The following is a 17,697-nucleotide window of genomic DNA, read 5'->3' on the forward strand; positions in this document are numbered from 1 at the left end:
TTGGCTGAATGAGCCAGTGGTTATTGGAAGCGTGCCACAGAAGCCCATGACGAACCCTGCTGCAGTGCCTTGGAATTATCATCCGACGGTGGTTACGTATAAAGGAAAAGAGATCTTGGGAAAGCTTCTAGAAAATACCCCTGTTGAAAAATATTCAAACATAGAAGAAGTAAACAATGCCACACGAAAGCGCTTTCCATCCAAGAAGCCTGTGAGTACTGAGGAAGCAGAAGCTTTCTTCCAGAAAATGAAGATGCCTGATTATGAGGTAGTAGATCAATTGAGAAAATATGCTGAACAAGTGTCAATGCTGTCATTGGTGATGAAATCCTCCGAACATCAAAAGATCTTAATGAAAAGTCTGAATGAGGCATATGTGCCAGTTGGAACTTCGGTTAAACAGCTTGGAAGAATGGCAGAATGATTCTTCGCCGTCAATCAAATCTCCTTTAGTAGAAATGACTTGCCTCTAGAGGGAGCGGCTCACAACAAAGCCTTATATCAGATTGTCAAGTGTGAAGGCTACTATGTCAAGCGAGTCATGGTGGATGGAGGTTCGGGTGTTGACATCTGCCCACTCTCCACACTGCAAAGAATGGAAATCGGGACTGGAAGGATTCGTCCCAACAATGTCTGTGTAAGAGCCTTTGACGGTATCAAAAGAGACACCATAGGAGAAATTGACCTAATCTTGACCATTGGCCCGGTGGACTTCGAGGTGACTTTCCAAGTGCTAGACATGGACACGTCCTACAATTTTCATCTGAGAAGGCCTTGGATCTATGTTGCAGGAGCGGTGCCCTCTACCCTCCATCAAATGGTGAAATTTGAACACGAGGATCAGGAGATCGTGGTTCATGGAAAGGATGAACAGTCAATCTATCGGGACCCATCTGTCCCATGCCTAGAAGCGAGGGAAGGCAGTGAACACATAGTTTACCAAGCATTCGAAATTGTGGTGGCGGACCAGCATGAAGAAGGAAACCCTTGTCCCCAACCCTTCCTATCCAATGCCTCGATTATGGTGGCCAAAGAAATGATCAGACATGGTTTCAAGCCAGGGAAGGGACTTGGAAAAGATCTGCAAGGAATATCCGAACCGGTGACCCTGCCAACAACTGAAAAATTCTTCGGGATAGGTTTTCACCCCACCCCAGATGATGTAGAGTGGGCGGTTGAGAGAAAGAAAGAGGGATGGGTCTTGCCACAGCCACTGCCACATCTGTACGAGACCTTGTTAAGCCAAAATACTATAAAGAAGAAAAGGATGAGGCCTTTACGACCGAAGAGATTGAAGAGATATGTGGGGCAATGAGAAGGATATTATACGAAACCCACTTGGTTCAGCCGGGAGAGGGCTCCAGCACCGCTGAGGTGCTGTATATGGGACCAGGCGCCAAACTGCAGAACTGGAAGGCTACGCCATTCCCGATCAGGCAGGAGTCCCGGTAGACTAGCCCTGCCACTTTTTCTGTATCCCGAGTTATTTCAGGGTGTAACTCGGATGTTTCTTTTAGTTTCTTGTCTTTTAAATTCTTGAATGTAAACCCTGTTATCTTTCCAATTCCAAGAAATGAAATCAATATTTCATCGTCCATTTTTCTCTTTCTAATTTCTGTTATTTTCCTTTTCATTTTTTCTTTTCAGTTCTAATAATGCGGCATAAATAATATGACATGCTTGCGGACTTCATGCCCAGACTCAAACACGCTTTCTAACTGTGAAATAATGAACCAAGAACCGGAATATGATGAAAAAGAGGCTTTTAGGGAAATAAATGGAGAACTAGAACAATTTGAGAACAAACCTAAGCCAAATCTGAATGAAACTGAGCCGGTTAATTTGGGAACAGCCGAAGAAATCAGAGAAACCAAAATAAGCATTCACACAGATGAGAAAAATCGAGATGCAATAATCCAACTCCTGTTTGAGTATAAAGATGTGTTTGCTTGGTCATATGATGACATGCCAGGACTAATCGTTGATCTAGTGGTGCATAAATTGCCAATTTACCCCGATTGTCCTCCGGTCCAACAAAAGCAGAGAAAGTTTAAAACAGACATCAGTGATAAGATCAAAGAAGAAATCACGAAACAGCTGAAAGCAGGGGTAATCCGAGTGGTCCGGTACACTACATGGTTGGCCAATGTAGTCCCAGTTCCAAAGAAAGATGGAAAGACCCAGGTGTGTGTGGATTATAGAGACTTAAACAAGGTAAGTCCCAAAGACAATTTCCCTTTGCCCAACATCCACATCCTTGTTGATAACTGCGCCAAGCATGAGATACAGTCCTTCGTGGACTGTTACGCAGGATATCATCAGGTGTTGATGGATGAAGAAGATGCCGAAAAGATAACTTTTACAACATCTTGGGGTACATACTGTTACAGAGTCATGCCGTTCGGTCTGAAGAATGCTGGGGAAACCTACATGAGGGCCATGACCACCATTTTCCATGACATGATGCATCAGGAGATAGAAGTATATGTTGATGACGTAATCATCAAGTCCCGAACTCAGGATGATCACGTTCGAGACTTGAGAAAATTCTTCGAGCGGTTGCGCAAGTATGATCTGATGCTGAACCCAGCCAAGTGTGCATTTGAAGTCCCATCCAGCAAACTTTTGGGCTTCATAGTTAGCAGGAGAGGTATCGAGTTAGACCCAACAAAGATAAAGTCTATCCAGGATTTGCCTCCTCCGAGAACCAAGAAAGATGTGATGAGCCTGTTGGGCAGATTAAACTATATCAGCCGGTTCATTGCTCAATTGACTTCCACCTGTGAGCCCATATTCAAGTTATTGAAGAAAGATGCAGCAGTCAAGTGGACGGATGAATGTCAAGAAGCCTTCGACAAGATCAAAGAATACTTGTCAAATCCGCCAGTCTTGGTCCCACCGGAGCCAGGGAGACCTTTTTTCTTATATCTGACGGTCTTGGAAAATTCTTTCGGCTGTGTCCTCGGGCAACATGATGTAGCCGGGAAGAAAGAACAGGCAATCTACTACTTGAGCAAGAAGTTCACCAGTTATGAAGCTAAATATACTCTGTTGGAGAGAACCTGCTGTGCTTTGACTTGGGTTGCTCAAAAGCTAAGACATTATCTTCAAGCTCACACCACCTACCTTATAACCAGGTTGGATCCTTTGAAATACATATTCCAGAAACCGATGCCCACAGGGAAATTAGCGAAATGGTAGATTCTGCTCACTGAATTTGACATAGTCTATGTCACTCGCACGGCAATGAAAGCCCAGGCGTTGGCAGATCATCTGGCGAAAAACCGGTGGACGAGGAATACCAACCGTTGAGCACATACTTCCCAGATGAGGAGGTAAATTCAGTAGAGGCAATCTCTGAGGACACTCGTGCTTGGAAAATGTTCTTTGACGGAGCAGTGAATGCTAGAGGTGTAGGAATTGGGGCAATCTTGATCTCACCCACGGGCCAGCACTAACCAGCTACAGCCAGGCTCCGATTCTTCTGCACAAACAATACTGCTGAGTATGAAGCCTGCATCATGGGCATGAATATGGCAATCGACTAAGATGTTGAAGATTTATTGATCATGGGGGATTCTGATCTGATTATCCGTCAAGCCCAGGGAGAGTGGGAGACCCGAGATGTTAAGCTCATTCCCTATCGGCGACATGTGGAAGACCTCAGCAAGCGCTTCAAGGCGATAGAATTCAGGTACATTCCTCGGTGTCACAATGAACTAGCCGATGCACTCGCCACTCTGGCCTCGATGCTGCCTTACCCAGGCAATGCCCATATTGATCCTCTGGAAATTCAAATCAAAGAAAGGCATGGTTATTGCAACGCGGTCGAGGCGGAACCCAGCACCCAGCCATGGTATCATGATATCAAGAGATTTATGAAAACCTAAGAATACCTCGAGCAAGCCACTGGAGAACAAAAGAGAACCATTAGACGGCACGCGGGTGGTTTCTTCTTAAGCGGTGATGTCTTGTATAAAAGGACCCCGGACCTCAACTTGCTGAGATGTGTTGATGCCGAGGAAGCCGGAAGAATTATGCATGAAGTACACGTGGGGGTATGCGGACCTCATATGAACGGATATGTTTTGGCAAAGAAGATCCTGCGGGCGGGGTATTATTGGATAACTATGGAGAAGGATTGCTTCAACTTTGTCCGAAAGTGCCATAAGTGTCAGGTGTACGGTGATTTGATTCATGCACCTCCAACAGAGCTTCATCCTATGTCAGCACCTTGGCCATTCGTTGCCTGGGGCATGGACGTTATTGGGCCAATCGAGCCAAAAGCCTTAAATGGACATAGATTCATATTGGTTGCTATTGACTACTTCACGAAGTGGGTGGAAGCCATCACACTCAAGTCAGTTACCAAGAAGCTGTGGTAGACTTCGTGCACTCCAATCTCATTTGCCGCTTTGGCATTCCTGCAACTATCATTACCGACAATGCTGCGAACTTGAACAGTCGTCTGATGGGAGAGGTATGCGAACAATTCAAGATAACGCATAGAAACTCTACTCCTTATCGGCCGAAAGCCAATGGGGCCGTTGAAGCAGCAAATAAGAACATCAAGAAGATTTTGAGAAAGATGATTCAAAGCTCCAGGCAATGGCATGAAAAGCTGCCTTTTGCATTACTCGGATATCGCACCATAGTACGTACATCGATCGGAGCAACCCCGTAATTATTGGTCTATGGAACCGATGCTGTTATACCCGCAGAGGTAGAAATCCCTTCTCTCCGGATCATCGTTGAAGCAGAAATTGAGGATAGTGAATGGGTCAAGACTCGTCTAGAGCAGTTGTCTTTAATTGATGAAAAGCGGATGGCCGCGGTTTGTCACGGGCAGTTGTACCAACAAAGAATGGCCCGCGCTTATAATAAGAAAGTACGACCCAGGAATTTTGAAGTGGGACAACTCGTGTTAAGACGTATTCTCCCTCATCACCAGGAAGCCAAAGGAAATTTTGCTCCTAATTGGAAGGGTCCATACATCATCTGAAAGATATAGCCAAGGGGAGCACTGTATCTGGGAGACATCGAAGGAAATGATCCCGAAGCAGCAGTCAATGCAGATGCAGTAAAAAGGTATTATGTCTAGGCCTCCTGTGGTGATGACTTTTGTGCAATTGAGATGACGAAGGCTTTCCTTCCCGCTACCCAAACACTATCAATCCTTCGTAAACCCTTTTAGCCGGTTACTCTTCTTTGATCACCCTCTTTGGAACCCGAAATTATTATCGAAAAAAGGAAAAGAGAAAAGAAAAAAAAAGAGAAAAAAAGAGAAAAAGAAAATGTGATGAAAAAAAAGGAAAGAAAAGAAAAAGAAAATATGAAAAAACAAAAACAAAAGAAAAGAAAATATGATGAAAAAAAACAAAACAAAACAAAAACAACCAAAAACAAATGTTTCCTTAACTACGTCTGACTTGATTCCGAAAGGATACGTAGGCAGCCTCTCTCTGGGGTTCAGTAACACCAAAACAAAAATCCCAATTCCCCAAAAAATGAAACTCGGTTCCAAAGTTGTAAACTCCATCCAAGATTCTTTTTGCCCAAAACCTTGTCCAAGTCCTTCCGATCAATTGACAAAGGCGTGGTAATTGAAAACATCATGGTTGGAATCTGATGTAATCAAATTGAGAGAAATAAAATGAGAGAGTCTTATCGGTGAAAACCTACGGGCACCATAAGGCGACGGTGGGTAGAGAAATTGAAAATGAGAGAGTCCGCTTAGTGAAAACTCGTAAAGAGCACTATCGGGCGACGGTGAGAAGAGAAATGAGAGAGGTCGATTGGCGAAAACCCGCAAAGGGCGCCGTCGGCCGAAGAGAAGACATCTCCCACCACTAAAGGAGTCCTGGCAAGGTTCTCTGGTTTTGAGACACAGGTCAATGAGTTTATGAGAAGTTGGAATGTTTGTGCGGATCGGGAATCCAGTCCAATAAGCATGTCATGTTTATTTGAAGCTTGCATGCACCCCGAAATAAGTCCTTCTCTTCCCCCCGGAAAGGGACGCTTCTCTTTAAATTCATCTTCTTGCTTACTTTTTCGTTGAATCCCTTTCGGTCTAACGCTGATTTCGAAACTATTACAAAGAAAAGGTGGCAGGATTGGCTTTATAGGGCTCCCCCTAACAAAGTTAAAGAAAAGTACCCAGCCTCAGCGGGTGCATCAAGTCAATCCCGATTGGCCATGTTGGCAGATGCTTTGAAATCAAGCTAGTGAAAGAGAAAAACAAAAAAAAAGGTCAAGGACAAAAGTCTTAAAGGCAGAATAAAGTGAAACGCCGGAGCCCCATGCGGGCGTGTTGTCATGAAATCCTGCAAGATGAGCCATCCAGTTTGAAAGAGAGAAGAATCTTCAAAACCAGCAAGCAGCAGAGGTTCTCGACAGAAGATAGGCCGAGATCAAGTAATCAAGGCCACAAAACCAACCACCATTTCAAACTATCAATTGTTCTTTGATTGAAAATTGAAACAGGTGCAATCCAGGCAACCGCGCAAAAGCAGGTGCAGCCAAAAGAAAAGAAACGCGCAAGTGCTGAAACAACTTTGCAGCAAATAATCAATGCAAAGAGGAAGTTTCCTCCAAGTTCTTTCCCGCATCTTATCAAAAATGAAAAAAAAGAAGAGAAAAAAGGAGATAACAAAAGAATCCCAAAAAAAAGGATAGTTTAGAATTCCCAATATCAATCTGTTACTTGGTTTAGCCAACATTAGGGCTCCAACCCCTGAGTTGAGCGTTTTCCTTTTAGCCAACATTAGGGCTCCAACCCTTGAGTTGAGCATTTTTCCTTTTAGCCAACATTAGGGCTCCAACCTCTAAGTTGAGCGTTTTTCCTTTTAGCCAACATTAGGGCTCCAACCCCTGAGTTGAGCGTTTTTTCCTTTAGCCAACATTAGGGCTCCAACCCCTGAGTTGAGCGTTTTCCTTTTAGCCAACATTAGGGCTCCAACCCTTGAGTTGAGCATTTTTCCTTTTAGCCAACATTAGGGCTCCAACCTCTAAGTTGAGCGTTTTTCCTTTTAGCCAACTTTAGGGCTCCAACCCCTGAGTTGAGCGTTTTTCCCTTTAGCCAACATAGGGCTCCAACCCCTGAGTTGAGCGTTTTCCAGCGTTTTTCCTTTTAGCCAACATTAGGGCTCCAACCCCTGAGTTGAGCGTTTTTCCTTTAGCCAACATTAGGGCTCCAACCCCTGAGTTGAGCGTTCCTTTAGCCAACATTAGGGCTCCAACCCCTGAGTTGAGCGTTTTTCCCTTTAGCCAACATTAGGGCTCCAACCCCTGAGTTGAGTTTTTCCTTTTAGCCAACATTAGGGCTCCAACCCCTGAGTTGAGCGTTTTCCTTTTAGCCAACATTAGGGCTCCAACCCCTGAGTTGAGCGTTTTCCTTTTAGCCAACATTAGGGCTCCAACCCCTGAGTTGAGCGTTTTTCCCTTTGCCAACATTAGGGCTCCAACCCCTGAGTTGAGCGTTCTCCTTTAGCCAACATTAGGGCTCCAACCCCTGAGTTGAGCATTTTCTTTAGCCAACATTAGGGCTCCAACCCCTGAGTTGAGCGTTTTTCCTTTTAGCCAACATTAGGGCTCCAACCCCTGAGTTGAGCGTGTTTTTCCTTTAGCCAACATTAGGGCTCCAACCCCTGAGTTGAGCGTGTTTTTCCTTTATCCAACATTAGGGCTCCAACCCCTGAGTTGAGCATTTTTCCCTTTAGCCAACATTAGGGCTCCAACCCCTGAGTTGAGCGTTTTCCCTTTGGCCAACATTAGGGCTCCAACCCCTGAGTTGAGCGTTTTTCCTTTTAGCCAACATTAGGGTTCCAACCCCTGAGTTGTGCGTTTTTCCTTTAGCCAACAATAGGGCTCCAATCCTGAGTTGAGCTTTTTACCTTTTGCCAACATTAGGGCTCTAACCCTTGAGTTGCGCCTTTTAGAAACAGGGTTCCATTCCCTAGTCCGTTCCATCATAGATAAATACAATTCTTGAAAAATAAAAAATAAAAAGAGAATGAGTTTAGATTTTGTCACAAATAACTCACGAAATTTTTCTAGTGAAAACTGGGGCAGAAGAATTTCGTTCGTTTGTTTTGTTTTGGTGTTTGAGCAGGGTTGACCTCAGGGCACAAGGGTTCGAGATGACCAAAGGGATGAGTCTCAATCTAGAATAAAGAAAATAAGAGAAAGAACAAAAAGAAGTGAATTCAAAATGCTGAAGTGAATAGAGATGCGGACTGCTCAAAACTTGATTGAAGCCACAAGCTCCACCGATCCCGCTTTGACCTAATACTTGCGAGCATCAAGATTCAGATCGAAGTCCACAGAAAAATCGGCTAAGACTCAAGATCAAGTTTCAAGAGATTTATAGATAGGAATCTTGTAACTCATAGTTGATAGGCATAGCTAGCTTAGCTTTGATTTTCCTTTTGATGTAATAAAGAGGTCAGCAAGCAGTAGTAGCAACAACAACAGTGAAATCACATCTCCTGGTAGTCCCAGCTACCAAAACTTCCAGAACTACACTGACCTGATTCCTTTATAGCCAAGGATATGTAGGCAACCTCTGAAGCAAGGTCGGTCAGACGGTTTTCAAAAATGCTTCTCATGGAGTGCCAAGCAGGCAAAAATCTCATGATTGCTCATTTATCTTTGCCCGAAAACCCTTCGTGTCTCCGAGCAAAGAGGGGCAGCTGTGAGCACGTGATTTTTGCCTCGCTTAAATTACTCCTATAGAATTCTTAAAATTAGGATTTTTCTTTATTTGTTTGATTTTTTTAGGATTAATTGCATAATTCTTGTGATTGTTTGCATTTTTGTGTGCATTTTTAGTTGATAGAATTCATAAAAATACAATTTGCATTTAGGACCCCATTTTAATATTTTTTGGGTTTACTAGTTAATTAACATTACAAGAAATAAGAGAAAATAAAAAAAAAGTCCTTTTGCATTTTTTACTTTTAATTCTCAAATTGGTTTTTAATTAATTAGTTTAGTTGTAGAATTAAATCAGGTCTTTTCATTTTTATTTTGTATTTAACAAAAATCCAAAAAATAAAATGAAAATGAAATAAAATTGAAAAAAAGAGAAAAAATTGAAAAAAAAGAAAAATTAAAAGAAATTAAAAGGTCTTAATAAGGACCCATGTTTTGGGCCAGTTTCTGATTAAATTAGCAGCCCAAATGAAGCCAACCTAGTCTCAACCCAGCCCAAACCAAAAATCTCACCCGGTCCAGCCCCCCAGATCATAAAACGACGTCGTTTTGAGCTCATTCAATCAGGACCGTCGAGGTTTCTTGATCGGACGGTCCTGAAGCCCACATCTTTAAGTATTTAAATGTCCAAACGTTACCACCCCCCTCAGAACCCCCCTACCCTCACCATCTCTCCGACCTCTCACCTGAACCCTGATGCCGCCGTCCTCCGCCGTCCGCCGCCGGTCAGAAATCGCCTCCGCCGGCGGCGATTGTCCAAATGCTCCCATATTTTCACCACTGCCTCCCCTCACCTCCCCTTTACAAATCCAACCTTACTTTTCCTCAAATCCCCTCCGAACCCCTCGAATAACCAAAACAGTGGTCGCCGCCTCCGCCGTACACGGCGGTGCCACCTCCAAACTTCCCCAAAATTATACCCTAGGGTCTCCTCACCCTCTTCTTCCCAAATCCCAAACCAATTTCCCTCAAATCCAACCACAATCCCTCGAATTTTAGATCTAGGGTTTGGTTTATGACTGGTTCGAGTTTCAAAAGAAGACCAATGTTGGAATTGGTTCCAAATAATGTTATGTGTTTTTTCTTAGCAAGAACAAGCACATAACATTATTTGAGGACCAAGTTCGAAGTCAGTCAGGTTAGGCCAGAATCAGTAAGTCTTTCTTCTTGTTTTCTCTTTTACTGTTTTGCTTATTTTTTTTTGCTTTTGTTCAATTCTTATTGATTTTTCTCCAGTATATAATTTAGGGAATTTCAGTCTGCTCCTTGATCTTTTCTGTTCATTTTTGTCTGTTCTTAGAATTTGCTTTTTAGTTTTGATTTTTCTGCTTATTTTTTTTAGTTTTCTTAGAATTAATGTTGATTCAGTTTGATTCATATTTTGAGTGTTGATTTTTCCGATGCATCATTCAGTGATTCAATATGTGTTTAATTCTGTTTGTCTCCATAGATTCCTGTTTAATTGATAATGGCCTGTAGTTTGCTAATTTGAACCACTAGGGATTAATTTAGGATTAAAATTAGGTTTAGTTTAATTTTTGGAAGTTTTTGATAATTGAAGTGTTGTTTGATTGTTACTGAACATTTCCAGGCCCTTATTAGTTAACCATGGTCATTTTTGACAAAGTTCAAAGGGCTAGGGTTAGTTTGGCATGGTTTAGTAATTCAAGGGGTAAGGACAGGGGTAGTATAGGCATTTTTCAGTAAAAGAATCCTGCAGTAATTGAATTGGAACCCCCTAGAACCTTCTAGATGGGGTTCTAATTTGAAATTCAGGAATTAAGTGTAGTAACTTGGGCAACAAGCCAACAAGTAAAGGACTAACTAAGCAAAAACTGAAAATAAAAGAGGGGGCAAGGGTGCAAAAGGAAAATCTGAATACTTCCCTAATTTTGTCTATAAAAAGGCAGTGCCTTGCCTTACAATACAAGGGGGGAGATCTGGAAAAATTCAAAAAAAATTAGTCTTAGAAATACTGCAAAGTCCTGAAGCTTCAGGCAGCCAAAAACTCCCAAAAATACTATTCCATTGAAGTTTTCTTAGGATAATTTTGTGTTCCAGCTGTTAGATCAAATTTCCAGCTTATATAAGGTTAAAAAATGGTTAGAAGTTCCTTGTAATTCAGTATCTGAAGCTTCAGAAGTCCCTGGATTGTTTCTGAGTTTAAATTTGGTTTACTCAAGCTGTTTTTGGTTGATTACTGGTGCCGCTCCTCCGAATTCAATTCCTGGGCTGCTGTGATACTGTTTTTGGTTCTAAAAATCGATTTTATTGTTGTTGTCCCTTGCTGCTTAAGCTGACCCTCCATTTCTTCATTTTTCATTCAAATTCCAGGTACCTTTTAATCTCAAATGCTATGTGAAGATTGGGTCAGTGTGTATGAACAAACTTGAAAAATGAATGATGAACCACTGCCTGTTCTTTTACATGAATCTCTATTGTTTTATCTAGCTTAGATTTAGCATAATTGATACCATAATGCCTTGGTTGTATTAAGAGAACTTTGGACTGTTTGTAATGGGACTGTTTGGAATTATTTTTCAACGTATATTGGTGCTCTGTTTATTAAAGTTTTAATATAGCTTAGTTTCATTTTAAAATCTGACATCATGTTGCTATAGGTATTGCATTAACATTATGTTTAGACTCATGTTTGGTAAATGCTGCCAATGTATATTGTACAGGTTTGAATCTGTTTCCTGGAAATAAACTCTAGGATAAGTATGTATTCATAGGGATATACACGTCCTGGAAGAAAGCATGAAAGTTAGATTTAAAATCAACCTGTAAATTTGAAGCTTAGCTATTCAGAACGTCCTAACTACCATAAAAATCGGATTATGAATGGTTTAACTGTTTAGTCATTTACATGTTTCAATGATTTTTAAATTGTTTAACTGTTGTAGGTGTTGAATTGTTAGGTTAATTTGTTTCGACTCCCTAAAAATAGTTCTCCACTGCCATAGTGTAGAATTCAGATAGATACCAAAATTCAAGGTTTATTCACTACACCTGGGCCAACAATAAGCTGTCCAGATGAATGAGTTGGGCCTGCTCGAGGCCCAAATATAATAGTGAGCTTCACAGCTGAAACTTCATATACGAACAGTTTCATATTGGGCTTGGTTATGTTAATAATAGGCCCAGTTATAAAATAAATAGTGAGACTATGGGGTCTCGATTCAGGCCCTTTTGACTTTATTTCATCTTTCACTTGGGCTTGTGCAAAGGCCCACGACTGGGTGAGTCTTTATAAAAAAAACCAGGCCATAATTCTCACTCTTGGGCTGGTCTTAAAGCCCAATATGCTGAGAGTTTGATTTCTTTTAAGACCTGGAAGTTTAATTTTGCCATATAATTTTGGGCCTTCCAAGTTAAGTAGCAAATTTGAATTAAGAGGTCTCCCTCTTGTTTAAATTTGGACTTGATCTTGAGGCCCGAATTCCTTGAATGCTTTTAATAGTTTATTAATAATGTTAATTAATTAGGCTTTTAAAGACAATCTTCCATAGAGAATAATAGCCCCTTTTAGGATGGCCTTAAAAATAAAACGGGGTGCGCCGCGCCAAACAAAATTCATAAATTGCGTGGCCCTCTTTAATTACCCCATTAAAAATACTTAGAAATCGGGACGTGCCATTTAACGAATTTTCATGGCCTCCCGCAAAGATATCAACACGCTAGTTACTTTAGGCGCGCTTTTTAATAATCTACCTTCCTAAATTCGGGTGCGCATTTATGTGACCCAAATCCAAATCTCAGGGTGTTAAAATATGTCAAAAATCACGGGTGCATTTATGTGACATGGTTCGAGACGTGTTTTAATAACGTTGCAAAATTCCTTAAAAATTAATTTAAAGCGGTAAATAACTTAAAATTGCACTATAGATTGAAACATGTATTAAAATCAGGTAATAGACCAATTATGATAGTTTAAGCGACAGTGCTAAAATCACAGAATCCGGGGGTGCCTAACACCTTCCCTCGAGTTAACAAAATTTCTTATTCAGAATTTCTGGTTCGCAGACTTCATTTGGAAAGTCGAATACTTCCTCGATTTGGGATTCGAGATAAACCGGTGACTTGGGACACCAAAAGCCAAACCTATCCCAAGTGACGACTTTGATCAATAAAAAATCCCATTTCGAATAATGTCACTTTAATTGGAAAAACTCCCTTATACATTATCTTTCGGGGTAGGTGTGTAAAAAAGGTGTGACAAAGAGAATATAAATTACTAGTTTTATTATGAGAAAGAAAAGAAAAGAAAATATTATTATTAGAATGTAAATTTACCCTCAGTCACCATCAATCACATCGGCTAAATAATCTTTTTCTATTTTTTTTTATGAAGCTCTTATATTTTTTTTAATCAAAATTACTGTATTTTCTTAAAAGAAGACTACCATAAAATTAACCTATTACTGCTAATTTAAAAATGGGGCCTCAAAAATATGGGGGCCTAAAGCCATTGCTTCACTGGCTTTAGCCTTGAGCCGGCACTGTTCAGTTATTTTCGAAAAATATATTTTTATATTTGAAAATAATTTAAATTTAAATTTTCCATTTTACTGGTTCGGCGAAGGGAGTTCGGTAAATAAAATAATATTATTTTATATTTGACTTCTACTTTTTTAGCAGACTTTTTGGGTTGACAAAACAAGTGGGAAGAAATGTTATCTACTATCTGCAAGACGACTGGTAATTTCTTTTTCAGACATACAATTATTCTGGGAATGGATATCTGACACTGATTCAAGGTATTTACTCTGCCTCGTTAAAACATAAAATTGGTTACTCCATGTGATTTTCGAATATATTTTAAACGGACTTTACAATTTACACGTTGACATGCTCTATGGATATTCTAGCAGATGTTAGACTATTTTGTTATCCGAGTAAGGTAACAAGAAATGTTTTACAACCGTAATAAAACATATCAAAAATGTCTTATTAAGAAGCTTTTGTAGGTGTCAAATGAACGGGTTACAAGTTTGGGGACGAATTAAACAGTTGATTCAACACGTGAGTTATGATCCAACTTTTCTAAAAGTTATTTTGGGTCAAAATGAGTTGGGTTAAGATAGATTAATTAGTGACGTAACCTGACTCGTTTATATCAAATTTGAACGCGTTACATTTTTATTGAGTCAAATGACACTTTTATGTTCAACTTTCTCAAACATTGCGCATCAATGCTTGAAGAAACTCAGATAACAGAATTGAGAAGAGAGAAAATGAGAGCAACAACTAATTCCAATTGCTTAGAATGAATTACAGGAAGAGATTCAACTCTATGTATCTAACTAACCAACCAACTAACTAGCTGACTAATACAACTAATATCCAGATGTACAAATTAATTCTATCTAACTATTAACTAAGGTTACCAACTAACCACTGTTAACCATTTGTCAAAATTTGCTTAGATCAAAATGTGTTTCTTATTGTCTTCCCCGGAAGCTATATACTAGCAGAGGCGGACCCACCTTATAGTAAGGGGGTTCAGTTGATTCGTCGAAAAATTAATTATTCTCACCTGTTAACTTCTTCAGAAAATCATGAAAGCAGATAATATTATGAAACATGAACCCGCTTCACCAAATGGGAATTGAAGAGCAGCGACAAAGAGGGTCCACTGACTTTATTAACAATAACTAGTTTTTTTTAAAAAAAATTCTCAACTTTGATTGAAAAAGAGTGTCAATGACTTATATTTTGAGGTCGCATGATGAACAAAACTGAGTAATGAGCAAATTCTATTTACCGGTGCCGCTTATACAAGTGGCTACTATGCTTTTTGACTGAACCTGCTTGTATAAAATCCTAGATCCGCCATTATATACTAGTAAGGCTTCATTTGCTATTATAATTTTAATTTCTTAGATACCAATTTTCAGAAATTAAATCACTGTATATAACCTTAGATGATTACTGTATGGGTCAGAATCCGACCCCACAATAATTAACGAAGATAATCCCGTCTTAAGCTAATTCATGATTGATTAGTGGTAGGGCCACTCAGAATTAACGGTATCCAACCCTTATCTGATTCGATCAACAAGGCCACGGCCCGTCCGTCATCATGAAGGCGAAACCCCAACGTGGTCACGGCCACTTATTGCCAGCTCACGAAGCTCACAGCTATAAATACCAAGAGAGGAAGCCCTAGAAAGGGGGGCTTCTTCTTCTTTACTATTCAAGAGAGAGAGAGAGAGAAAGATATAACGATACACATATTATGGGAAAGTGGAACATCATTGTAAGGCTCTGAACCTCTTCATGGAGAGGCAGACCACAACAATACTATCAATAAAAGCTTTTAATGTCTCTCTTCCTAACGCTGAGTACTTATTTGCGCATCTTTCATTTGGTCTAATGGATTATTACAGTTTGCTATAATTTTCCCGTGATTTATTTATATTGTTTACACTCATAAGGTATATGATAACTTTTGAGCAAACAGTTACTATAAGATTCACAATATGTTTTACAACAACTCTGTTCTTGAAATTTCATACCTTCAAACTTATTTTTTTGGGTACAATATCTTCAAACTTAAGTAGTACACAAAACTAGAGATTCTATTTGAGGTAATATTTCTTCAACTACAGATTTCCAGATGTAGCATTCCCCAACACTATTGATTTACTAGATATCCGAGGCAAGATTGGAACTCGAGCATTATCTCCGAGAACAAATTATGCAGCTTATCTAGTGTTCAAAACATCAGAGAGGTACCATGTCCTTGAATCAACAAATGCAATGGTTAGATTTGTTAATCAAGAGAGTGAAGACGAGGCTGAAAAAAGAGCTACTACTGTTATACTTGCAGAAAGAGCGCCGAGGCATATAAAAGGAAAATTACCAGAAAAACGAACAGATGGATGGTTAGAAGTAGAAATTGGAAGTTTTTACAATGGTGAAGGAGATGATAATGGTGATGTACAAGCATGGTTGTTGGATTCTAGGCCTTTTCATGCTAACTGTGGTCTTATCATCGAACGCCTTGAGTTTCGGCCAATATGTTCAATGTTAGAATGACAAATTCAGAATTTAAAGTTTGAGTTCTTATAACGACCTCAACGTAATACTACAATAATACCTGAGTTAACATGTAACTATATATATATATATATATATATATATATATATATATATATATATATATATATATATATATATATATTACTAGAATTACTAAACCCGTAATCGACCTTCTAGATCCCCCAGTAAAATAGTCATGGAACATATTGTTTATTACAGTGCAACTTTCACTTAATTTGTAATACTTCCTCCTTTTTTTTGAGTTCATATTAATGCACATGAAATTCACTTACCAACATACGACGACATTATATAAACGTTGTATAATGCAACTTAAATGGCGCAAATTCACTCACCGACATTTAATTTAGATTTGAAATAAGTGTCACAAAGTTCAGTATTGAAATGTCACATTAAACTTCCGACATTTAAAATAATATGTGTACCAAATTTCCTCAAAAATTAATACTCTCTATTTCAATTAATTTCAAGGAGCACATAGTTTAAGAAATAAACTAATCTTTTTGAAATTTATGATTATAACATCTCATAACATTCTGGTGGTTATTAAAGCTTGTCAATAAGGTAAACTGGAAAACATAAGTTAAGTTGCTTTAAAATATAAAAACGAATGCATAAAAAGGTCTATACAGAAAATTATAAAGTATATAATCAAGGGAAAAATAAAAATGTGTCTCGTATTTATTGCTAAACTTATCCACTGCTTTTTCTTTGTTCCAACTCCATTATTTTTAGTTTTCTTTACTATGTTGACCTGAGAAGAAATATATTAGAGTGGTTAGACAACAACAACAACAACAATAACAAATCCAGTTTGATCCCAACAAGTGGGGTCTGGGGAGGGGTAGTCTGTACGCAGACCTTACCCCTACCTAATACAGGTAGAGAGGTTGTTTCCAATAGACCCTCGGCTCAGGAAGGGCAAGAAGAAGAAGAGGAAAGCAAGGAATGAGAAAGATGGAAGATAAAAGAAAAAGGGAGAGATAAAGGATAAGTGGTACCAAATAATAGCAACACGAAATACAATACCTGAGGCGAACAAAACCACATAACGTAATGAAAATCTAAAAATATGAAGGGACATGCATGCTACTAAGACTATGGGTGAACAACTATAAACTACCTACTAACCTTCTACCTTAATCCTCGACCTCCACACCCTCCTATCAAGGGTCATGTCCTCAGTGAGCTGAAGCAGCGCCATGTCCTGCCTAATCACCTCTCCCCAATACTTCTTAGGCCTACCTCGACCTCTTCTCAAACTCTCCATGGACAACCTCTCACACCTCCTAACAGGAGCATCAATGCTTCTTCTCTTAACATGTCCGAACCATCTCAGCCTCGACTCCCGCATCTTGTCCTCCACGGAGGCTACTCCCACTCTGTCCCGGATAGCTTCATTTTTAATCCTATCTCTCCTGGTAAACCCACACATCCATCTCAACATCCTCATCTCTACTGCTCTCATCTTTTGCACGTGGGAGTTCTTGATTGGCCAACACTCAGCCCCATACAGCATAGCCGGTCGAACCACCACTCGATAAGCTTACCCTTAAGTCTTAGCGGCACATTCCTATCACACAAAACACCGGAAGCGAGCCTCCACTTCATCCATCTTGCTCCAATATGATGCGCGACATCTTTGTCAATCTCCCCGTTACCCTGGATAATCGACCTGAGATACTTAAAACTCGCTCTCTTGGGGATAACTTGAGCATCAAGCGTAACCTCTACGTCTGCATCATGGGTCCCGTCACTGAACTTGTACTCCAAGTATTCTGTCTTGGTTCTACTCAGTTTGAAACCTTTAGACTCCAAGGTCTATCTCCAAACCTCCAACCTCGCATTAACTCCGCTACGCATCTCATCAATCAACACTATATCATCGGCAAATAGCATGCACCAATGCACCTCCCC

At 39.9% G+C, this 17,697-nt stretch overlaps 1 protein-coding gene across 1 annotated transcript; it reads left to right on the top strand.

Moving 5' to 3' along the window:
- Nucleotides 1-3,569: 3,569 nt before the first annotated feature.
- On the top strand, nt 3,570-15,756 carry LOC109217984 (putative F-box protein PP2-B12). Its single transcript, XM_019382293.1, has 4 exons — nt 3,570-3,694; nt 12,645-12,681; nt 13,351-13,472; nt 15,327-15,756. The coding sequence occupies exons 1-4, from the start codon at nt 3,570-3,572 to the stop codon at nt 15,754-15,756; spliced, it is 714 nt and encodes a 237-aa protein (XP_019237838.1).
- Nucleotides 15,757-17,697: the final 1,941 nt, after the last annotated feature.

This window comes from Nicotiana attenuata, unplaced genomic scaffold (assembly GCF_001879085.1).
Source record: "Nicotiana attenuata strain UT unplaced genomic scaffold, NIATTr2, whole genome shotgun sequence".
Classification (NCBI taxonomy): Eukaryota; Viridiplantae; Streptophyta; class Magnoliopsida; order Solanales; family Solanaceae; genus Nicotiana; species Nicotiana attenuata.